At 35.3% G+C, this 26,016-nt stretch overlaps 1 protein-coding gene across 1 annotated transcript in view; it reads left to right on the top strand.

The window, feature by feature from the left end:
- snd1 (staphylococcal nuclease and tudor domain containing 1) overlaps positions 1-26,016 on the top strand; it is a 305,771-nt gene that overhangs the window by 216,784 nt on the left and 62,971 nt on the right. The window contains exon 18 of the mRNA XM_015352232.2: positions 24,098-24,239. Within this exon, the coding sequence (XP_015207718.1) occupies positions 24,098-24,239 (142 nt within the window). The remainder of the gene's footprint in view (positions 1-24,097; positions 24,240-26,016) is intronic.

The raw sequence follows: 26,016 nt of genomic DNA, 5'->3' as shown, positions 1-26,016 counted from the left end.
GTTTGCTACCATTTTATCATTGAGGATCATTTCATACATTCAACAACTAGTGCTTTATAGCCAAGTCTGGTTAACAGCAATATTGAATATAAATTCTACACACATAATATATAGTTTTGAAGAAAAAGTATCTACAAATATTGTATTTTTCACATCCAACCGTGGTTTAAAAAAACAACTAAACTTTAACAGTTCTCTAGTAGGTTTTTCTCAGCTGTCCTACTTTAACTTCAGATTTGCTTACCTCTACTAAGAATTCTAGACAGTTCAGTTTTACTCTCCAAATCAGTCAAAAAGTAACAGAAAATCCTGCTTTCTAACTTGGAAGCTAGGTTCCCATTAGTAAATGACAATATATATCAAAGTGCATGTGTGTCCTTAAATAATTTGGTCTTGAATTTAATCTTTTTACTTATTAACATTATCAAAGTTTTTTCTCTTGGCCAGAACAGGGAGGTCTGCATTTACAGTATTGCATTAGATATAGGGTTTTTTTTTTCCTAGTGATTGATGTTTTCTTAAATATGGCAATATGGAAGTTGAACACCTTCCTGTGCTTTTAAGGTTTTTTTGTTGAGAGGTGGGGCTGACCATTTAGGAATTATATTAAACCTGGGGCTAAAAGCTGTTAATAACTGACATTGTTTTGTACTGTATATGTTTGTATGTATGCATGAAATTGGTGTCTTATGACACCACTGTACATAGGATTATGCAGAATGCCCTGTGAAATCTCATACTGTTGTATGCATTATAAATTAAAATGACATGTCTGCCGATTTTAAAATATTTTAAAATATTTTACTGTTCATTGGCACATGGAATGGTCACTTTATAATTGTCCAAAAGCAAAGTGTCCTTTTCATCATTTTTTTTCCTGTTTATTTTAAAGTAATCCCCTATGTGGTCTGTGTTAAAGCTGATTAGTAAAGGACCTATTTGCTACATGTTGCAGTTCAGATAATCTAATGCACAACAGTATACAAGTAGGTTGCAGAGATAGCTTCTGTATCACAGCTTGTATTATTTGGGGACTTGACTTGATTCTGTGAATAAATCTAAAAATGTTTTTTTTCCCCCTTTCCAAAATGAAAGAAAACAGTGGGATTCTGGGAAGTCCATATTGTGCCAGCATGGAAGCACAAGAACAGTGGTCTTTTATTATTCAATACAAAGCTGTCCTTGGGTATAAAAATGACTAAATAAAAGCATTTAATACTGCCTTCCTTCCCTTGAAGGGTTGTGCAATCAGAAACATTTCTATGGTAATTTTGCAATATGTTTTAATATATAAGTTCATTCCCCCCCCAAAAGAAAAAAAAAACATTAAATAAATGAGTAAATGATGAAGAAATTAAGTATTTGAAAAGAATCGCTTAAATTTTAGGTTTTGTTTTCAGTTTAGCACATGCCAGTAAAGTATTATTTAAGCAAGTCATCTTGCACTTTTGAGACTGAAACATGACTGTCTCCTGTCCTGTCTTGTTAGTCACAATATTCCTTTAAACTACAGACATTATGAATTAATTTGTTAAAGTCTCATTTTTATCACCTTAGGTGAATAGTTTCCCTTATAAATTAACTAGTGGAGGGTAGAAACACTGGAAAAAAATAGGTATAATCTCATTAATCTCAAACACCACATTTTAAATAAAGTAAATCCCTACAGTACATACTGTTGAGCTTGGTACATAAGAAAACATTTTTATAGATAAGTTGAGAATGAGTGCTGTTGAAGCTTCTCAGCAGTGGAAATTCCTCTGGAGCAAAACCAGTTTCAAAAGGAAAAAATGTGCAGCAGAGCAGTGACAGTCCCCTAAGACATTAAAACTAGAGAATTTTGAATGCCTTATTAAAGGATCTGGTAGTGTTGTGTATTTGCTCCATTTTAGGGTTTTCAGACAGTAAAAAAAAATTGTCAAAAAAAAGTTAGATCACCAGTTTTGCCAGTGGCTTGGGTCTTTACTAGTTTTCATTTAAATTAAGCTAAAAATGAAAGGTTAATTTAAATTCTTCTTGACAGTTCACATGCAAGAATTGTCCACTCTACAGTTGGGTGCACATTTTGCTATTGGCGAGACTATGGCCAATAAATTTAGTGCCCTGCAGGTGCTGAACCTGACATAGTATTGATAGATGAAGCTAATTTGGAAGATGTGTGTCCTAAAGTAAGCATTTACATGTTCTTCCTGTTTAGTAAAATGATATATTCCCGCTGCTCTAACAGTGCAGGAATATATCATTTTTTACTGCCATTAAGGACTTGTACAGTATATGGGCTTTTTAATACAGAAAAATCTCACTTAACAGGTGTTTATTGCTATTGTCTTAACAGATCAAAACATTAACTGCAGTTTCTTTGGTTTACCATTTCTGTTAAGTACTTGGAATTAAAGTAAATGGTCCTCACAAAGTTTGTTATATAGGAACTATATGCTGTGTGTAATGTGGCAAAGTACCTTTATTTTTTAAACAAGTTTTCCATTTGTCCATTTTAGGTGTTTCAGAGGTAAAAGGAAGACCTTAACCATATAGCCCTGGTGTGACTGGATAACAATTTTAATTTGATGCATTATTGCATATTTTTATTTGGACCAAACAGAATAGTCAATCTTGCAATCTATGTAGAAAAAAACAGAATATTCTTGAATACTTTCAGAATACATCAAATTGGTAAAGGAAGATTGTTTTTTTTTTTATTATTGAGGCATGACACTTAGAAATATGAAAAATCTCTTTAATCGTTTTGTAACCCTAGTACACAAATGACAGTGTGAAGGTCTGTCCATTGATGTTTCACATCTAGCTTAATTTAATTGTACATTCTACTGGCCATATATCAAAAATAGAAAGGTTTTTGTACTTTTTCTTTAACTGTTAAACTGGAAAACAATATATGTACATTTATTTTGTCACTATTGGACCTGTTTTATTAAAGAAAATACATTTTGTCAAGTCATTAGAAATTTAGAATTTTACTACATATCAATTAAATTCAACAAATATTGTGAATCACTCAGTAAGAGAGCTCAAAGGGATAATGTTTGTGGTTTTATGCTGTTAAAATATGGACTACAGCTATATTATAATTCAGGTTTGATATTTCATATTGATTTTTAACAGATATATTTTAAAATTAATAATAATGTAATTTAAGTCCTAGTCAGGCCTTTGGAAGCTAGGGACTTTCCATTTTCTCTCCAACATCTGTAGGTAGGAGAACAATTACATTCTAGTGTGATCTCAAGGTAATAAAAATACCTTGAGATCATTTTAGCCATGCTGGTAAAATAGCCCCAATCTACTTAATCTGCACAATAAAGTCTCAAATTATTTTAATTTCTTTCTTCTCATTGGTAACCTTTCTTAATGTTCTTTTACAGGTTTGAACTGTCCAATCTTGGCGTTGTGCTCTATAAAGAGGAATGGGCAGTTATGGCTCTTTCTGTGGTATTTGTTTTTCTCTCCCATTCTTTTTATCTGGGACTCAGATAAGCAGAACTTCACATTTTATCTTGCTTCTTGCATTCAGGGACAGACAAGATATTTGCCTGCAAAATGTACATTTACAAAAGTTTAAACCTCAGTTACATCCCATAACCCTTTTATACAGTTATAAGTGAAATTATGCTGTTCTAACTGCGTTGTATTCTATTTGTTATTATCGAAAGACCTTAAACTATTGTTACTTTTCCTAGCAAGTAATAAATGGCTGAAAAATCTCAAGAACCTGACAGAGTGCTGACAGTGTTTTCCCAGAATGGTTAAAAATCGTAGAAGTATTTGCATCAGCCTATTCTGCTGTTCATATCCGACCAGTGAAAGAAAAGAAATTCTCTCTTACAGGGATACAATAATGGTCCCTTGAGGTTATGGAGGAGCTATTAAAAAGTTGTAGAAAACCTGTGCCACCTCCCTCAAATTGTGCAGTGCATTGAATCTAGAATTATGTAATCTATTAGATGTACGGAATTGTTATTGTCAGCCTTGAGCAATTGTGTTTTGAACTATTCATTTTATATCTAGTACTCTGCAGCAAAGAGGATTTGCAAACAGCCAAGGGCTCTCATAGTTCATGCACACAGGGTTGTGAATCTCTGTCTTTTTAAAGTCTTTTTTCGCATCGAGACTCCTGACGTTTTATTTAGATCTGTGAGAAAAAAAAATCCAAAAATATATTTTTTGCATGTTCGTGGATATGTACATATGATCCTCTAGACAAAGCTGCATTTTTGTATTCCACTTGGTGTGTGGATTAAGCTGCCCTAGAGCAGTAGTTCACCCTCTACCAGTCATCTATGGGATTCCATTAAGCTCTGGCTAAAAGTCCTAGGGGTGGAGTTTACAGTTCTCCTTGTTCTACAGACCTCGCATGTGTATACATGACTCCAGTATTGCACTAGTATCCTTCTGGGGGGTGATTGCAGCAGTGATGGTAATGAGATGTGGCATCATGAATTGCATTACTGCTAATTAATACATGCTTCAATTCGCACGCTATAACGAGAACACAAATGACTGCTGCCTGCTCTTGGGAGTTTTCTCCTTTTCTCCCTCCCTCTCCCTGGGAGCACTTTAATGCAAGTGGTTCCCTTCTTCAGACTCCTCTTTTCCCTTGTGGTGTGGTTTAAGTAGTAGTTTTCCCACACCATATGAATGACAGTAGGAATTCATTTGCAAGTGTCCAGATAAGCCTGCCTTTCTTGGAAGAGTTATCAATAGATGAGCAGAATACAACTGAAGGCATTCAAATATCTGACAGCTGTTAGATGAAGGTTCTGCTCATGTGTACATTTGTGATGAAAACAGTGACTGGTGATTTTTTTAAGTAATAGTTTGAACTAATTAAATTTAAACCTCCATCCATGTCCCACTTAAGACAGGGTATAAAAAAGTAACTATAAATTACAGCTTTGCCCATGTTATACCTTAATCAAGAACTCCTTGCTTATCTGTATTACAGGTCACAATCTGTTAGTCCTATAGGGGTCAAGCACTTCTTAAGTTAATAAAGAACACAGTGATGGCATTTCATAGTGACATTTGGCATTTCTGAATGTGGATCTTATCCTCCTAGGAGCACACCATGTCTTCTTACGTATCCTGCCTAAGACATCTATTCCTAAAAAATCTAATTGCCAATCAATTACAATATAAAACTGTTGCACACATCACTAACATTTTTGAAGTCATTCACTTGGAGCTGTACCTTTGCTCTCATTTATACAAAATCTTATTAAAATCACCCTAATTATAATGCGAACCTCATTATAACATGCAAAATATTTGCTATCTCAAGGGCAGTGATAATGAGGAGTAGTGTATCTACATTGAGCCTCTATTATTCCCTGTTTTATTCTTTGTAACTGACATTGTCACTATTATGGCAGTATCTTTATTTAAATTATAAATTTAGTTTTTTATGTTTTATATCCAGAGTTCACCACTAAAGGGCTTCCATGTCTTTTGACACCTTCAGTCCTCAAACTGATCAGTTATTCTTGCTGCATAATCTGTGGTTGGTCTGAACACCCACTCACTGTGCCAAAATGTAAAGGAACTCCATTTTCAGAATGCATAAGCAGTCTTCAAAGACTGAGTGTTTCAACTGCCCTGCTGCATTAACTGCATTGGTTCTTAAAATTAAATAACAGAACTTCCATGTGGATGCAACAGTCTAAACTGTGATGAGTTGGCATTAACTGTTTAACTTTCTGGAGCGGGAATATCATTAAATGCTTATTTTGTTGTAGGAGTATGTGAACAGTGGCAGATGGGCTGTGTGGATTATTGCATTTATTTTTTTCTAATTGCTGTAACATCTCATCTGAAGGGATATGAACATAAGGAAGGTTACCAAATGATCTTGCTAATTCATCCCGTTCTTGATTGGACATTTTCGAAAGAAGTGGTGGTATCAGCATTTGATGACAGCATGCCTGGGTCGCTTGTTTTAGACTGGCACATCCTCTTGGGGAAAGCCTCCTGTTTTTAGTATTTAAATACATTTCCCCTTAGTTTCCACTTGTGTCCTCAAATTTATGTTTCACTGTTTGTTCAGAAAATGTCTACTGGATTGCTTGGTCAGTGACCTTGAGGATTTTGAAAATGTGAATCGGTCCCTTTGTAGTCTTTATTCAAGACAAAAAGAGCATTAAAAAAGAAACATGTAGTGATATGCAATGTTTCTGTGACTTTCCATAATTGCTTGCCATCTTTTTCATTTTATTATGCTTCCACTGATGTTTGAAGATGGCAAAGATTATCAGTGCATCTATATGCAGCACATTTGACAGATATCAGAAAAAGTGGAATAATAGTAAAATATTTGCCATCTTAGGTTTTGAAATGCTTCTGTATACTATGTCCATACCAATTTGTTTTCCTACTTTTCGCTAAGCCTTTTATTTAATGCATTTCTCCTTTTAAAGTCAAATTTATTAAAATCCATCGTTCTGTTTTGTTTCAGATAGCACTGTTTGTCATTTTCAAGAGGTTTTATCGAATATGCCGGAAAATTTATGCCTGTGTCTCATGCACCAGGGAGACACACTTGACAGTTTTGCCTTATGCCTGTCCACTCATGCTCTTCCAGAAATGCTGTAGAATTAGAGAGACATTTTTCCCCACCAGAGTTGTATTAAAATGCATCATTCATGGACTCAGGGAACCAAAAATAAAAATGTATACCTATTAGAACTGCTTGTCTTGCACGCCATGGTTTATACTATTGCTTAGATATCTAGCCTAAGTTAACAGGAGTTAAGGAAATATAAATACATTTCTTTTTTTTTTCAGTGGTTGAATAATAAACACTGGTGGAAAAACAGTAGTTTCCTCAACGTATAACAGAATGATAAAGTGTAATGAGAGCACAAAGACTAGAAATAATATATTTTGAAAGTTGTATCTTAAAGTAATTGCACTGAGGCATTACCTTAAAGTGCATTAACCTACTAGCATAACAATACATATGTGTTTCTTTTAAAAAGTCAATCTGATTATGTACTCGAGGGAAATGTACTTCATATCATTGCCACCTTCGGCAACAAAAGCAGAAGTATTCATCAAAGAGAAATGTCATGCAAGTGAGCTAAAAGAATTCAAATGTGTGTAAATATGTTTACTTTAAGGCAACGTAGTGTCGGATTTTATTTACTGAAAATTCAGGGCTCTAAATGGGTGTTTTTTAAATAGAATTAATAGTGAGAGAGAAATGAGAAATGCAAAAAGGTTGAAAATGTTTGTTTTATACAGTACATATATTTTGGTCGAAAGCTTTGGACTTCCCAAGAGACAAGTTATAATTAAATTACCAGTCACAGAGTACAGCTTTTATACCTGTGTCCAAGATCAGCTGATATGGAATTGTGCCTGACATTTAAAGTGCACCATTCTCATTCTGCTTTAGAAATCTGTCTCTTTACTGTTGTTTTATTACAGCACCTTTTGTTGATTCATGTACGATTTGCAGGTCTGGATAGTCCTTTTTTTCACTATGCCTTTTTGACTATATTTGTATTTAGAATGAAAATATAATCTGGAACACTACTGTAGTACTACTGTACTACTTTCAGTTATTTGGAAAGAACATTTGTCTTACAGTATTTTGTTATGATGAGACTGCAGTTTGTAGTTGAACAGACTGTGACATTCAGTACGGACCGAAAAGGGGTATATTTTGTGGTGACTTGTTTTTAATGGGTTTTGTTCCTGGAGCCTAATTCTTTTAGTCAGTACATTTAGTGTTTCTTACAAAAACCAGGATACACTACAGGATTTATTTATTTTTTGTGCAACCCACACAATCAAAACGCACATCCTAGCCCCACCCAGAAAATATGCTGAAATGGTTCCGTTTTTTTCCTTCAAGCTCCTGTTCTTTGCTTTTATGTACTATTTTGTTACTTATACAAAAATATAAGTAACAAAAAATGCAGGATGTTATCACCAACCTATTTACTTACATCATTTCAAAAGACCCTTTTCAATGGTGCAGACAGTATTTTGTTACTCTTGGATGTATTATTTGTTCTTTACATTTACAGTTTTTATGGTCAGTTATCTTGTCTTTTCTGTATGTTGGACACAAGGATATATGTGAATGTTTAAACTGTTATCTAACTTTAAAACAGATCATATTCCTGATTTTTGTTTTTTTACATGGTGTTTCTTTTACCATCACTTTTTGCACTTGCTCTTTCTCCTTCTGTCCTTTGTAAAAATTCAGCAAACCCTTCTACAACCTATTGATTTAATATTATTTTGTGGTGCAAAATCTGTCTCAAAATATATACAGTAAACCCGTGCTCAGTTTAACTCAAATGGCTGTTTTGCTGCAGGAGTTTGCACCCACATGCTTAAGTTATGCTTTGTCAGCTGGTTTGTGTGCCGTGCTGCAGTCAGACATCATTCATGCATGATTTCTGCTCAGGCAACACAAGCTGAAGTACAAGGCAGAGCCAAGGAGTTTTACGGCTGTGTAAGCACGGAAAATTTTAAGTATGGAAGTTGTTTGCTTGTGTATTACATGTAAATATTTGCGCCATAATAAACACCACAATGAGAATGAACAATTAAGAAAAGCATGGGTGGCATTGCTGCCTCACAGCACTGGGCCCTTGTGGAGTGTATACGTTTTCCCCATGTTTGCAGGGTTTTCCTGTGGGTGCTCTGGTTTTCTCCCACAGTCCAAAGACACAATAGTACAGCAGGTTAATTGGCTTCTGGGAAAATTGGCCCTGGTATAGGTGAGATTCTGTGTGTGCCCTGTGATGTGTTCTGCCCAGAGTGTATCCAACAACAATATTCATTTTATCATTGCTTGCCAAGGTAGGCTTTGGCTCCCCCATGACCCTGTATTGAATAAATTGGTTAGAAAATGGATAGATGGATATAGTATCTGTCATTAACTTCTCACGGTGTAAAAATGTAGTGGAAATATTTTTATATGTAATATGTGTGATTTCCCATGGGTTTTCTTGTAATTATTGCTAAGTACTGTACATCTACAAAGGGAACTGCAGAGGGTTGAAAAGCACTTGTACATTCCGCTAATCAGACATAGTACACATTGCTGCTGGAGCAGGGCCCATTCTGTGATGGCTTTCCCAGTGCAGCCCAGCATGAAGTGAAAACTGTTTGAAAAGGCTTGCTAACTTTATTAACCACCTGTGTGTATGTGTACTATAAATACATATTTTAACCATTTATATTGACCATTCCACCAGTTACATTAACTCCTTATTTGAAGACTTGAAGAATACATGCAAACAAAATCTGAATGTGCTGTTATGTAAAATCTGTGGTCTGGAGTCACAGATGTCCACATGGCCTGTGGCTCTCACTGTTCACTGCTGCTGTATGTCTGTTCTCATGGTACTCCCACTTCTTAAGCAGTTATTCCAGCATCAAATAAATACCCTGCTGTAGCTGTCTTCAAGATTGATCTGGACTGTAGTCCAACAATTAAATACCAATCTGTTTTAATTCATAGAAAGACAAACCCTGTTAAACATAACATGTACTATAGCATATCTTTATATTTGAGGAGAGAACAGGCCGATACTCATCACTGCTTTCAGAACAGAAGATGGGGTATACATAATTAAAAATAGCTACACTAGCTTTGAATTTGTTGAACTAATGCGGTGTTAACATTGAGAAATGAAGCTTCTGCCTCCTATTTACTAAAGAGCCTGATAGGTTTAGAGTTAAGAGTTAAGGTGCTGAAGTGCCACTGCAAGCAATTCAAATCTCTCATCGGGTGATTTTATTTCATTGTTTCTTTGGGAGTTTATTCTTAGATGTGGTATCCAGTCCATATCTAAGAATAAATATGGCAGTACATGTAGTCTTTTTTTTGTCAATGCAAAGGATAACAGGAGAGCAGTATTTAAAAAAATAAAGAATGAACTGCTGTTTTTTTTAGTCAAAAAGTCACTAGGATGCTCTGTATCTGTAAAATGTTAGGAAACAATACTATGAAGGTATTTTTTTTCCAGTTGGAATCATTTGTAAACAAAAGATTCTGGGTACACAAAGCAAAACTGAATTTCTATGCTAATGGAGTTTGTTCTAAAATCATGGGAATAACTGCACACTTAGGTCATTCAGCTAGCTCTATGACTTGTTAAAGTTATTTTGTATATCTGAGCTAATAGTTTGTCATACCAAAGAAGGTGAATACTTTTGCAAGCAACACATTTTTTTTATTTGCAGTCTGTGCAGTCATTTTAGTTTCCACCCTTGAATGCTAAAAATGAAAACTTTAAAAATTGAGTAAAAATATTCACTGCATATAATTTGTAATTCAGCAAGATGGCATTTCACTGTAAGGTGTAAATGCTTTTGTGTTGCACTGTATATGACGAGATAAAAGAATTGACGGTTTAAGCCATTGAAGTTAAGGAGAAATGTCATTGTCCCGTGTGCTTTGACATTTTGCTTTCCATAAACTCGAATTGGATTATCAGCCATTTTTCTGCACTGTTTCTGGACTGCAGAAGATTGTTTATATCATCTTCTACTTTATATTGAAGAAACAGTTTTTGAAGGTAATGTTAATGAAATTATTAAACAATCCATGGGTATACTAAAACCGTTTTCTTCTGATTCATAAGTAATTATGGAACAAAAGAAATGTTTATGTGCATCACATTTATGTGCATTGACCTTTTCACTATTTTTAAAATGAATTTATCATGCTTACCCAAGGTACAGCTTGTCTCAGTTAAGTGTGAAATAAACATGCTATAATTATCAAATCCCTATATAGTCTGCTCTGTTTTGTTTTACAAGTACATTTTCTGCAGACATCTTGAAGGCCTTTAAGTTAACCCTTCACTGCATCAATCATGTGATGCTTTAACATTTTTAAAACCCATCAGTCTTGGCCACTACTGACCCATGTGGACGTGAAAGTTTTATATGTTGTTGTAAATCACTAGGTTCTGTAGAGTTACCTTAAGGTGAGAGGGTGGAAAGGAAAGGTCAGTACCAGAAGAAAGATTGCATTGAGGGCCTTAAACTTTAAAGGAGAGCCTTTCTCTGTTCTTCTTCATATCCGATATAGTGCTATACCTATTTAATGGCTAGACGTTTCATTTACACAGCAGCTCCAAAGCAGTTATTTTACGTATTGGCTTTAGCATTTGAATTGCAGATAACATTCCTCCTATGTTCATTTGAATGCAGCACTAATGCTATGTTCAATTAGTAGGTATTGATGATATGGGCAGTAAACAATGAAGGATCAGCATCAGTGCAATTAATGCCTGTTTGCTCACAGCAAAACACTACAACATCGTATTTGTGAGCGCAATGAGAGTTTAGACATTCAAATTTGCATTCAAGACAAGTTGTTCAACCTTTTTTTTCTGGAATTGTAATACCTCTCTGAGTCCAAGAACGCCTAAAGATACCATATATTATGTCTGAGTATTCTGCAAGACTCTGCTTTTTACTTTTTTTTTCCATTAATGGCCAAATGCAGTTTTTGCCAGCTTAATTATAATATACCTAGAGACCAACACCGGAATTGTTTCTTGGCTTACATTCCTATGCTGTTTATTGTTTTAAAGTGCTTTATGTTTTAAGAAATAATTTGCTAATTTGTCAAAATCATCCCCATCCCCATGTAGTGGTGAAATGTCTCTAGTTGTTGGACTATAACAAAATGAGGAAGCATGTGTTTAATGTAATTTGGCAACGATATGCATACAGAATATCCAGATAAAATGGGGTTTGGCATTTGTGAAAACCCAATGTTATCATATCCTGCTACATAAAGTAGCCTAAATAATGTGCAAAATTAATCATTAGGAAAAGCGTGTGAATTCTTATGAATAAATTGATATAAAATGGTCTAAAACCTCTTGTACAGGCACTTGTTGAATTCAAAATAACATATGAAGAACTGCTTAGTTAAAGTGGTTTTAAAGTAGTGCCATAAATCTTAGAGTTCTGTGAGGATGGTAAGAATCAGTTGCCTTGTGCCAACTCTTTTCCATCTGTGACATGGTCTGCATCTGCTGTTACAGCAAAGGATAGTTGGTTAAAACACCATATAAACGGGGGATCCACATTAAATATGAAGACCGTGTTTTCCTTCCTGTCACTATTCACATTAAATATTAACATCTAAATGTGTGTTTTTTTCTCGGCTGACGACGGGGAAAAAAAAATGTTTTTCTATCAAATGCATAGAAAGAGTGTTGCTTGTCTTTAACGTTATCACTGCCTGGGGCTGATCTAATCAGTTCTATTCCCTGTGAGTATTACCTGCTATTTCTCGCTTTCCTCTTGATTGATACAATATTAAAATAAAGGCCTGCTGATTTTTTTAAATGTTCAATAGTTTTATTTAACTCTTGAGGGTCAATGCATAAGGGTTGAAGGTTAAATTGTACAGTTTGTATCCCTTTAAACTTCAGAAATTTATTCATTCAGATAATTCTCAAAGAAACTCCAAAATACCTCTGAGGAGTTTTTTTTTTTTTCTGCAGCGTGGGTTGTATTCTGTAATTTATTTTTCAAATTACGTGTTTTGTCAGACAAAGGATCTATTATTTTTTACAAAATCAGATAAAAAAGTGATCATAGATTCAGATACATTTCAGGAGCCAATGTGTTGAAAATAAAACTGGGAAATGTTATTATACAAGTGAGCAGCAGTAAGAATTGTATTGAATATTGTAAAAGGTGTTATCCTTAAAGTAGAAGAGGAAAATTGAGGGGTTTTTGCATTCAGAAGGGTACTTTGCTAAACGTCATGGCAAGAATAGACTGTTTCAGAATGACAGTTCCTTTGAGGTTTTTATTACCCTATAAGCAGTGCTTAATTTGTAAATCAGGAGGTGCTGCTGCTCAATGTGAACTGCAGAGAACGTATGAGTAATGGAAATAGATTACTTAATCATGACATGCGCGTAGCAGTGGAAATCGTTGTCAACTCATTTTCAAGCCAACACATTCAGTAACATGCTAACAAGGAAAAATAAAAATAAAGCACTTTTTAATTCATGATTTTAAGTAAGATGAATATGTCATTAAGCCTACTCTATTTTTGAAACATTTCGACTCCAATGGAACTGTAATTAGTAAGGTTTCATAGTCTGACTACGTGATCTCCCACCAGCCTATACCGTACACTTACAGTACAGTATATGTAGCGGAGCTTATTGTAGTGAGTGTGTTATCAGAATGACGCCCTTGAAACCTAGACAGTGTAAAATTCTGCTATTGCTGATGATCAGGTCTTTTGACTTAGCAGAGTTCGTCACTGTCTAGAGAGTGGTACTGTGTCCTCTGAGTCCGCCTGCAAGCAGGCGTGATCAACTCCCGGCAAAGGCAGAGCAGAGCTCCACGCATCACATATAGAGCAGATGGGTAACCACACATTTATTATCAGGGTAAAATTGTTCTTTTTCCTCAGTTTCACTGATCTAAACGCATTTTTTAAAACAAAAGGTACAAGCAGGTATGTAACATGATCCAGGCACTTTTTTTTGTTTGTTTAAACAAGCATCCTCATCTATTGTTCGATGAGGTACTTTACCATCTTCTCTAACAGTTTTTCACCTTGTTTCTAAAGCAAGGACTGTGTTTTTGGGCGTGCAGTGTTAGAATGCAAAGTCCATCCCATATCAATCCCATTCCGTGCCTTACACAGTGGTGTTCAAACCCATAAGTGGGTGTATGACCTTTAGCCTCTTCCTGAGCAAGAAACCTAGGCTGCACATCTCATGTTAATGACCATATTATTCATTGATGGCGGTCTGCACACAGGTGTCCCCTTTAGCTTTCTCCAAAAGACTACTATATATACAGTAAAATGTCTTGGTTTGCACACATTTCACAACCTTTCCCCAGAGTCTTGGTTTTCCTTTAAATCCGCAGAAGAAGGGGCCGCAGGGCAGGTTACTACACCTCGCTGCAGACCGTGAGACTCCATGTCCAGCTCTGTTTTTTAAATCCGTCAAGGTCTGTTTTAAGGTCTTTTAAACTGAAAATTCGCACATCATTTAAGTGATGCTGGAGCTGAACGTAAAATCAAAGGTTCAGAGGTTTTAGCAGGTTTTAGAATCACTGCCTGTTGCTGTGAACTGTTGGAGAAACTAAAAATACTTTTTTTTAATTTGTGAAAGTGTAATTAGTTCATTACCTTTTTTTCATGGAGGTGTTCATTATTATAACAGCACCGCCATTAATCTTTTTTGTCTTTAATTGTACTTGATGCTGAATAGAACAACATTATTGGCACTGTTTCATACTTCCTAACATTTTTGCATTTTTAGGAACAATTACTATGGAAAATCTCATTACTGCTTAAGACATCACACAAAGTTCTCCCTAGGGAATGAAGTTATATGTAAATATTTTGTATGTCTTCCTTCATTTGTTTTCTCTCAATAATATGACTCAGCTGATACTAGTTATAATTATGACTTACTAACCAAACCGTTACTTAATGTTAATTATTAGAATAAAGGCTTGACCTGATTTTTTATTTAATATTATTTTCAAAAATGAAAATTGGGCTTTCATTTCAGAAGAAGCTCACAGAAATTGCTTCTCACAGTGTGTGCCAACCATCTGGTCTATGATTTAGCACAGCATACCCAAACTTTGTGAATATGTGAAATTTCTTGGCTAGGAACCTTTGAAGATGCCTTTTATTCCATACAAAAAGTCCTTCAGCTCAAAATGAATTTAATGTCATTGAAAGGTAAATTGAAGTACAAGTCCTTAATTTCAGATTCCAGCATAAAGGCATCCAATGGAAAAATAAGCTATTCATTGTAAATTCAGTTTGTTTTTGCGTAGTAGTCTGTGACGATTAATATAAAGCTAATTGTCAATCTCTGAAATTGCATTTTAAGGTGTCATCCTATAGGAAAACATGCCATCCCAAAGTACCTATTCACTCCTCCATAATTTACAGAGCAGTGTTGTACTGCACATTGACACACTGCTTTGTTCCATAACACTGTTTTGTTTTTGGCTGTTTTGGTAATTTAGGACAAGTGTTTGGGTTTGCGGTACTATATTAATAAGTATGATAACATCTTCAGGTTTTGTCCTTTTAATGATGATGGTGATAGCCAGATAACTTGGCTTATGAATAAATTGTTTCTTCCTTATGCCTAGTTAGAATATTGCTTTGGTAGTCTGAGAATGCAGGGATGCCATAAAATATTAAGTATTTGAAGGATTTTCTACGTAAAACATCCCTTAAGTATGCACCCACCTGCTTTGATCCCTCGTTACCAGTGGTACTGCAGTGCACACTTTTAATATATGCATATCCCTCTGTACTCAGATGTTGTTTTTTTATAATTCATATGATCTGACTTGAAGGTTTCATTTATGGCTACCCACAAACATTTGATTCAGGAGCCTGAACTGAAGTGCTTATTAAACTCTACACTAATGGGCATAGCATAACAGCCAGCTGAGTAGTGCTGAGTGCTTGACCTTTCAAGGCTGAGTATTCAGATTTTCAATGCTGTATGTGAAGGGAAATTAATAATTGCATACGTAATCAGTTTGGTTGATAGTTTAATTTCTTTTTGTTGAGACTTCTGGGTTTTCTTCCCTATCCTCAACACATTTGCAATTACGCTCAAACATTGTTAATTTGGGGAGAAAAAATCTGGAGGTTGCTTGGAATTTGTTCAAGAAAATATCTTCAGTATAGAGGATGTCATTTTTTTTGTTCCTACAAAATCCTTTATTTTTAGTAACCATGTTTGGATTGTCTGCTAATTGAGATATGTCTCATACACTGCTGTCTCATTTAAATAATCAGTCTATAACTTGCCGTAACATGCAGTAAGAATGAAAGGTAACAAATGCCTACATTTCCACACACACAATCATTTAGGGCCAAAACAAGTGAAGATTTCTCAATTTCTCATTGTGTGTACAATTTTTTGGTTCTAATCCAATTCCCTACCCCCTGTTTAGTTTTTTTTTGTGTTTTTTCTGATGAAAAAGCAGTAAGGGAATAATGCATCCACATGTGATTTCTATTCTGGTTCCAATTATCACGTTGTTCTGCACCTGCACTCAGATATTTGATGACTCATCTGTTTGCAGGGACAAATTTCACATTAATCATGATTTAGTTTTGCTGCTTTACCCTTTCTTTCTAGATTCAAGTGTAAACCTTGACCCTTTTAAATCTAAATGTTCCTTTCACAACCAGTGTTTACAAGGCACAAAAGCATTTTATTAAAGGTAACCACTAATACTTTGCCTATGTATGTGTACAAGCAAGTTTGTGTCTTGCAATTTCTTACTGGGACTGAATCTTATTGACAGTATCTTTCTCTTGTAATATGAGGTTAATGTGCTGTGTATAGACAAGCATTTCAATATACAGTATGTATTCAAAATGTTCTTCGGTCTTTCAGACTTGTTCTAAAATTGGTCAGTGCATTGGACTGTGCGCATCACTTGGGAAGCAGGAGTTAGCGAGTAGTGAGGTGTCTAAGATGGTGTACTTGCCTGCTCATACTTCTCATCTGTGAAACCGATCACCATAATCTCAGCATGAAAAAATAACCGAAGATCCCAGAGGGTAAACCCCTTTCTTAGCATTCCAAGTACTGTATCTTCCGTGATGCACACTGACTCACTACCCATTCAATCGACTCCTTGCAATTCATTTCTAATGAGGGACCATCTTTCTTAGCCTTTCTTGCCTGTGATATCACTTTCTTACCAATAAAAAATAACATTAAGCTTTGCTGATAGCTGTAAGCAAAGCAATGGGAATTCATGGGCTTTTTGAGTCTTAAGATATAATCTACTAAGAGGATTTTGTTTTTAACCAGGAATAGACATGCAGTAACAAATATGCAACAGAATGAAATAATATTCATTTTTAGTCTTTGTTACCTTTATAGATTTACAGATGCTGGAAAGTATTAGATTACATTTTTAGAAAACTCAATGAAGTAGCATGCTTATGCTAGATATTTTTACCATAGCACGGTAAGAATACTGTATATAGCATAAGTATGATCTTCAGAAGAGATGCTGTAGAAATTACACCAAGAAAAAGTTTATACTGTAGGAAGTGATGATAAAAAGTAATGTCTATCTTTACCTATTTCTACATATTTTAGTTTAATCGAAGAGGTGGGGACTGGTGTCAGTGTGCATTGGCTACAAAGGAACAAGTAAAAGTGAATTCCATGCTGAAAAGTAGAGAGAGGAAATGCAACGTTTCTGCTCATTATAACTTGGAAAGCTCAGCAGCCGAAACAGTTTTTCTTTCTACTTTTCACCGTAGCATTCACTTTTATTGGTCCATTTCAGTTTACTGCAAATCTTAATGTGAAAACTAGTCTTTAAAAGGATTGAATTTGATGCATGATTTGTTTACATAAATCGGAAACATTAATTTTGTTTTAGAATTAGAATTCACACATCTAAAATTGCTTTGTAATGGAAATGAACTCGTTGCATAATGTCTTTGTTCCATGCCATAAACAGAAGAGTTTAACCATTATGCAATTATATTCAAGTTTATTTCATGTTTTGGAATTCTCAGTGCTCCACAATACACCACTTGTCCATTGTGTTAATCATTACACCCTCTTAATTGTTAAATCAATATGAGAAGGAACATTGAGCTCGAAAATCCCGGATCAAGTACTGCGTGATTGAACTAGCCAATGAGCCTGTTATCCTCCATTAGTTGGACACTGGAAAAAAACTTTGTACTATATGATAAAATGCTGTATGTTTTTTAAAAGCTTTTTAGACCCCAACGAAATCCTTTTGATTTGCTAGTTTTTGTATTGTACTTTCAATCATATGAAGTGACCTTCCTACAGTTTTTGTTCCCCTAGTTATGCTATATACTGTGATTATGATTATGATTTATGATCATTGATTATGATTAAATATTATATGATTATCTATTCATACATTACCACCATGCATAGTAACCCAAGGTATGTCACACTGGGCTGTCCTGGAATACAAAACAAATATTCTAAGTCATGTGTTTAGTAAATGAAAAACAAATGTTTTAATTGATTCAAAAAGCAAAAGTGGGCTACAGTATATAACATTCAGATCTTTAATCGTGGTAACAGAATTAAAATCCAGAAAAATCTGATACATTAAAATGCTCATTGAAAGAGACAGTGCTAAAAGCAGCAGAGAAACAACCCTACATTAAGGCATTCAACTCCTGAATGAAAGTGTATTAAGCTGAGGGGAGGCTTCTCTATTAATATAATGAAAGCTTTGGTTAATAGAGTGATTGTGAGCTGAATTGAAAGGTGCCATGCAGTAATGTAAATGCTGTTTTTATTTCAAAGAAGATTTTTTTTGTTTTTAATTTAAGTGTAAAGCCAAGACATTTGTTTATAACAAATAAGAAAATAAATTCCTCCTTTCCGTGTTTGCGTCATGGGTCGTACATGTTGACCTTTGAGATATGACAGGATGTGACAAACAGGTTTCCCTCAATGAAGTACTGAATGTGATGAAGTATTCCAGATGATGTTGAATCTGTTTAAGTGAGTAAAACTGGTTATACGATGGAAGACCTGGGTAATTTGGCACTGCAGCTTGTTATACAGCAGAGTTTGCGCGTTGTCAGAAAGAGCTGTGTCAGTCCTCAGCTAGACGCAGAATTACTGCTGTTTGCTCTGTAGGATAGCCGGGAAAGAACAGACAGGTTTGTTCTTCATGTCTCAAAGAGGAGTGGGCTGAGTGGTTGTTGACAAATTTAAATGTGCAAAAATTTAAGTAAAAAACAATAAAAAGTTTAAAAATTGACATGATTTACATATAAGTTGTTATGAAGAAGACATCAGAAAGGTGAAAATATTTTTTTTGTTATGGCAGTCCCCTGTGACTTTTCTTTAAGGAGGGTCATACTGTAAATGCCTGTAATGTACAGGGTGAAGAGCTGTGCACATAGATGCTTTTCTTTTGGATAGAACCAGTCCACCCTGGCTTTTCATCTGTGCCGCAGGAAGATTTTGTCATTTTTTGTTACCCTTATTAGCCCTGTGCTTTGCAGCTCTACTTTAGTCTCTTAGCACTCTCAGTCTTTTAGGTATGCTGTCATTCATGCGCACAGTAGCTGTCATTGCGGGCTCTTTCTCTCATCACAGGCAAATGCAGCAGCAGGAAGAACAAGTCTCTCAGCAGCTTTTTATTTACCAGGTCTCCCTTCTTTCTCCTGTTTCCCCTTCTCTCCCTGTCATTGATGTTCTCAGCAGGTATTTGTATCACATTGGGAAGCTGGGGGGGAGGGGGATCGCCTACATCACACAATATTATTCTGTTTGTGTATCGATTGGGTGGAGTGTGTTAAACACTGTAGGATCTGTTTGTCTCGGTGGAGATCTCTGCAGTCTCTCCGCTGGCTTCACCTTGCACTATCTCGTTGTTACCGCCAAATTACTTTGGAGTGGGGGGTGGGAAGAAGAAAGAAGAATTCGATAATTTTGCATTCATTGAGACTTTTCAAGCCTTCGCCTTTGATATCTCTGCACTTGCCTAATATAACCAATCAATAACAGTTTAAAACACAAAGAATACATAGTCTGCTTAAAAGTATGATATTCAGTCTTAATACGTAGTATACATGTATCCATTTAATTTGTCATTGGTAAACCGTTCAAATTATGTATCTATGACTAACCAAGTTTTAATTTATCTCTCTCAGGAACAGATGGTCTCCAAGAAATATTAAGTAAAACAAGGGAATGCAGCTTATTTCTTTTTCAAAGGTTCTCTTTTCAGTGTCTGTTGTTCCCGAGATAGCTTCAGTTTGCATTTTTATCCCTTTTTCAGATGCTTGTTCCAAATTCCTGTTAAATCGGCATCCTTAGGGATGGTGAGATGTAACACCATGATTACACATGCTATAAAAGTAGTTTCCCTTCTACCATGTGAAGGACCTGAAGTTCAGAGTGACCTCGAAAATGACATAATGGCTGGTTGATTGCTGTATCGGCTTATGGCAGTGGGAGCTTTACAGTGTATGTCTAAGTCACTGAGTTATTGTTCTCAGGACTTTTGAAGCTTGTGCCGTTTGAATTTTAGGTCTTAAATTTTTTTTTAATCAACATATTTTTTCTATTTCAATTTGTTTACTCTTTATTCCTGTATCAATTTATTGTATCAATCATTTCTTCATTGAAATATCATTTCATTTTGTCAGTGTTAAAAAATATTGACACGTTCAAGTGTTTGGCACGTGTGTGTGTAATTTGTCCTCTTATCGCACTCTGGGGAGGATTATTATTATTAGCCTGAATAATTACAAATTCTGATTTGAATGGAAAAGTTAAGGGTTGCATGCAGCCAGGGGATATGGTGATTGTTTTTTTCTCATTTAGATTTCATCTGAAGTATCCAGCCATTTTATGTTGACAAAGGTCAACATAAGTCAAAGCATAATAATGCTAAAACATCACCAGCTTTTTTTTCCCTACAGTTCTTTTCAGCTGTGCTTTGTCTTAAAGGATAGAGTTGTGGCGTTTCATGTTAATCGGGAGCTCGCATCTGACAATATATACATGTCAACATTAAGCTCGTTTAGGAGTCTAAAATTCATGACAGCTGCTTATATCAAGACACTGAAGTGCTGCTTGCTCCCTGTTATAATTTACAACTCACATAATTTTTTCTATGACCCTACAAGGTATTGGATTCAGATTAATGTGACAGGAAGCAGTCTCCTCAGGAAGGGCAATTGTATTGTTTTGTTTTTGGTTGTTTTTTTTTCTTCCCCCTAACTCTGCTGAAAACTGGCATTGTGTTCTGGGCGCAGACAGCATTCTCTGCTTGTTTAGCTTCCTGGGGTTTGTATTGGAATTGACACGCTGTCACGTTTAATCAGTGTTTAGGAGTGTGTCTGACATCTTCTTTGCGCAGGGGCATTGTGCATTGGTGACGTTGTGACTCTGAAGATTTATGAATGTAGTGCTGCGGTACAGTTGTTCAAGGGAAGGTCAGGACTTGAATTTCACATTTACAGTTGGTACTAAAACACTAGGAAAGTGTAAAGATATTTGGCATTCCTAATTAGTGGCCAGATGAGTTATATGGCATAGAAACTATATTGTGCGTTTAAGACTGGTATAAACCAATAGAGTGAATTCTAGATTACTCAGCAGTCTTCCCCATTGATGTTTTAAGGAACTCAACTTTGTACTTCTTGTAGAGTTTGGTCTTCTATGTTAGACTCAGCTACCTTAATCAGTGCGAGAAGCTTGAAACTCTTGAATTTGTACAAAAGCCAGTTTCTTCATTAGTTTTATATCCTAGATATCATTTATTAGGAACTTGGCATTGAGAAGCTACACTTAATGTCAATACCAGTCACAAATAACAAAATGATTCATGTTGCTTTAATGGCTTTTCTCCTATTCCACCTCACACACAAGTGCCACCAGTCATCACAAGGGGAGTAGCAGCTGTGGCTGGGAGGTGATGTAGGCGGGCTTCATTTCATTTGAAACTCTGCCCACCCGTTGACAGGGGCAGTGTATATTGTAGTGTTTTGTCAATTCGTGCAGAGGTGAAGGGACCAAGCAAGGCAGGCTCAATGCAGAAGTCGTCCTACAGAAAAGTAACCTGATATGCAATGCAAAAAATCTTTTCTTATTATCTGAAGAACTAGTCAGCCGGACTCCGTTGTCCACTTCTGTTCACTCGTGGCACCTGAAATGCAACAGGAGCAAGTACCGTTCTTTTGGCTCCTTAGGTTTTTGAGATAAAAAAGCGTTAAATGAAAATGCAAGCCGTTGCTATTATTGTAACAGTAATAACCTGTCACAGTAGACATTTGCATGGACACAACACACCCAGTCCTCTCAAGAAAAAGCTGCAAAGATTTGATTGACTGTCGCAAGGTCAGCACCTTGTCATGTAGCCTGATTGGCTTGATGTTTATTCATATTCTGTAGATTCTTGTCACTGCTATGTGAAAAGGCTAAAAAAGGGGACTAGCTGATGTTCAGTGCCCAATGCATTTTAAACTGCAAAAATCTATGATATGTGTAATGCCATGTGTGGGTTTTGAATGTAATGTGATGGTTATTTTTAATATAATGCTTAATTGTATTTTTTATTAAGTTTTTTGTAATTCACGCTGGGCGTAAGGCATAGGTACTTAGGTGCAAAACAAAGTTCTGAGAAGTCAGGCGATAAAATCTTGTCATAAATAGTCAAAATATTGCTAATACATCTTATGTGGTAATAGGAAAGGTTCACTTGTGGACAGTATGCCCTGAAGGATGTATGTAGTTGATAAGGCACATACTGTATAAAGCCTGGGAAGTACCATATCATTGTTGTTTCTTCAGTCAAAAATTACTGAAAACATTTTCATTTTGTAGTACCAGTGTTATCGATGTTAATTACAGTCCTGTTTTCAGAAGTACTGGGTTTAATGTACCCAGAATGTCCCTCCAATCTGACATCAGCAGCTGCCCAGTTTCTTCTTGCACTGTAGCAACACAAAGTGCTCAACAACAAGCTGTCAAAACAAACAGTAGCAAAGAATTAGAATAGTAGTCCACAGAAGGTTATGTGCTTTGGGTGTGTGTTTTTTAGCGTTTTCCATTTGCCCTTGTTGGTCTATAATATATAGTCTGGTATGAAAGTATGTTGTGTGTGTATGTAAAAAGTGTTTATATTCTTCTTCATAAATAGAGTATCTGCTTGGTATTTTTATCCTTTTAATTCAAATGCTTTTTTTAATGTTAAAAGTTGTTCCACAGTGGTACTACAGTGGAATTTAGATATGATAACAGGAAATCATTGCTTCTTTATTATTTAAATCAGCAGTGCAATACTTTTAAAGACATGATATTGTAAGTTGATTTATGATGCTCAAGATGCTTTTTAAAACTGTATGCGCATTTATACTCTGTATATTGGTCTTAACTTTTTTTTAATCCACCAATATATGGAAATCTAATTAAGAGGATTTAAATATTTGCATACAATCTGTTCAGAAAAGTAACCAGAATGGGTAAAAAAAAACTATTTTCTGTCGAGAATGGCTTTTACACTGCTTTTACAAAATTACAACACAAAACGGGCAGCGTACACAGCTTTGTTTCAGTTTGAGTTTGTTTCAGTGAATCACCTGGTGGTGTTAATTAAACCATATATACAGTTTTATTTTGTAACCAAAAGCATAATCAGTTTCCTTACTCTTAATGAGCCCTTAATTTGCATTGCATGAGCTATAAATTCCATAGTATTAGACTGCCTCTCAAGCTTTCAAAAAATATAATATGTAGAAAAATAACTTTGTACCCCAAGTAGTTGATTATGAAAGGAACTTTCTTTTGTATATTCTACCTTTCTAGCCTTCTTTGATGGGAGAAATGCACACCTATTCAACTGTGAAATAGGTGTAAAAATATCTGCAAACAATTAAATTACAATATTAAATCTGCACCATTTTATCTACAAAAGAATGGATAACTTTAATGCCTTTGTAATGAATACTAATTTGCCATGTCGAACAAAAATACAACTGGTAATTTGTCTCAAATTAAAAGTGCAATGTTTTACTTTCACGCATTAACAATTTGGAGAGCAAAGCATTACTACTGTTGTATCATGAAATTTCCGATCTGTAGGATAGTTACCCAGTACCATGGAAGTTTTATTTTAGGTGACTTCCCAAAACAAATCACAAAAGGCCCAGTACTACATAAGTGTAATGTAATGAAACCTAAAATAATTATTAAAAGAGAAAAAAGAACATGGAACTGCCATAAAACACCTATACAGTTTGCAATATGTTTTAATAAGTAGGATTTATGTAAAATAAGCCTTCTTGCATATGACCTAATAATACTGGTTTCACAGTTGGAAAGGCTGAAATGTATGAATATTAATATTCACTTTAAAAAGTGTGCATATAAAAATTTTATTGTACTATAAAGAATTTACCAAATCATGCCTTTTGTGCAAAAAAGCAAATGATACAATATTTTCTTATGCATACTGAATTGCTTTATTTGAGGAGGGGGAAAAATACTGCTTATGTTAGAACTAAAGAAATTGATTATTTTGTTCTTTGATTATTTGACAGATCTGGGCCAATTATGAAGAGCAACCTACAGAAGAGGTAGTCCAAATGACTGAGGAGAAGGAGCGAATTGCCAACTACAAACCAGTTTATGTGACAGAAATCACAGATGAGCTCCATATGTATGTCCAGGATGTAGGAACTGGTGAGTACTATGTTTTAGTTACAGAACATTTCTATCTTTACAGATTGCCATACATTACCGGACATCTTGCTTCAGATTTTGGTTTTGATGGACATACCTGAAAATTGCATATGGAGTACAGTGAATTATCTGAAGTACTTTTGAGAGATAATGATGAGCATACAGTAGCTACCCATACTCTTTGTAAGACAGATATCGGTAGAACATTGACTATTTATCTTCAGTTCAGTGCTGAATTGTTTGTTCTTACATCTGATTGAAATTCTACATGTCTAAATGGGATGTAAACAGAAGGGTAATATTTTATTGCTTATTTGTGTTGTAATGCTTGTTTATGCTGTGTTGATCAAGCTTGGGTTTGGATAGTCATTCTTCTCTAAACCCTTCTCTAAACCCCACAGTCCTGTTAATATAGTGAAGTTCTGCCAGTGATACCCTCATATTAATTTTAAGTCTTACCTGCATTAACATGAATTTTTCATTTTATGTCAAACGAGACTGTTTGAATTTGAAGCTTTACGAAATAGACAATTTTATTATATACAATAGTGATGGAGTAATTATACTGCTTCTAAGAATTGCATTTGGCACAAAGAAGATGATGTATGAAGTAGTTCCCCAGTGTTCAATGCAGTAAACTGTGCATTCAGAGTGGCGAGTTTCCTTGAATCCATGGGTGCTTTGAAATGCATCACAGCTTTTCCATTAGTTTCCATCACAGTATATATATTTTGTTAGAAGTTCTGTTGTTGCTTTAGCTGTTTTGATAGTTGTTCAGCTGTGTGTAATCAGTCATGCATCTTGTTACCTTGTTGATTTTTATGGTTCATTCATTTATGATAAGGTTTCCAAATAATGCAGAAAGCAGGCATGCCTAAACCATGTCATAAATGCCACGTTGCTTGGGAATGGACTCAACAGACCTTAAATATGTTGTCATTTATTTAGTTTTCTTGATAAATTAAAAAAACAGGCTTGTGTACATTGTCTTTCCGGTGTGAAAATGTTGTACTTGGTGTGCTGGATTATGCTAGGGTTCTAAACATGTTGCTGCTAATATGTGATATTGCTCTACATGTGGTGAACATTTGTTACTGTCTTTGCATAACTTTTATGATTGTCTAACCTTTAGTGTTTTAAAATGTGCATCATTTGATAATTCATCCCTGGTTGAAAAATACTGACAATGTTTATGCCTTGGAAACAAGCAGTTATAGATTCCCTCGTTATAGCATTTTTAATTGAATAGTCAATGGCTTGTATCACAGATTATATTGTTTATACTGTATATCCATAGCTTCTGATATAATCCAGGCCGTTGTTTCTGCACTTAAGAAAGAATGTGTTGTATTGCTATTTTCTATTTTAATACAAAGATTAATTTGACCTAATAAACTGATAAATGCAGCCAAAAGTAATCTGAAGCCATTATTCTGTTTCAATGAACGTACAGTAGTGTTTGAAACACTAAAGCCATTACTTGGCTGTCTGCATTACTGTCTTTAGCCCTTGCATTAATCATGTGACTGTGGATGTCGAAGGGTCCTCTGAAATTGTGTGCATTTGTTGACTAATTAGCTGACCTCCCCATTGCTGTAGAGTGACATACGGTAGAGGTGGTATAGCTGCCAACCAGTCATGCTGATAAAGTGCTCTGACTAGCCAGCCATGTAATTGGTGGTAACAGATTCATTGCTATTCAAAAACAACTTTAACACACATGTCTTTATGATTTTGCATCTCCAGTCAGTAAAAGGAGTGTGCAGGGCCTGTTTGG

The sequence above is a fragment of the Lepisosteus oculatus genome, chromosome 7 (genome assembly GCF_040954835.1).
Source record: "Lepisosteus oculatus isolate fLepOcu1 chromosome 7, fLepOcu1.hap2, whole genome shotgun sequence".
In the NCBI taxonomy this organism is placed as follows: domain Eukaryota; kingdom Metazoa; phylum Chordata; class Actinopteri; order Semionotiformes; family Lepisosteidae; genus Lepisosteus; species Lepisosteus oculatus.
The sequence above is the reverse complement of the archived record's forward strand: the minus strand, read 5'-3'. Positions and strand labels throughout refer to the sequence as shown.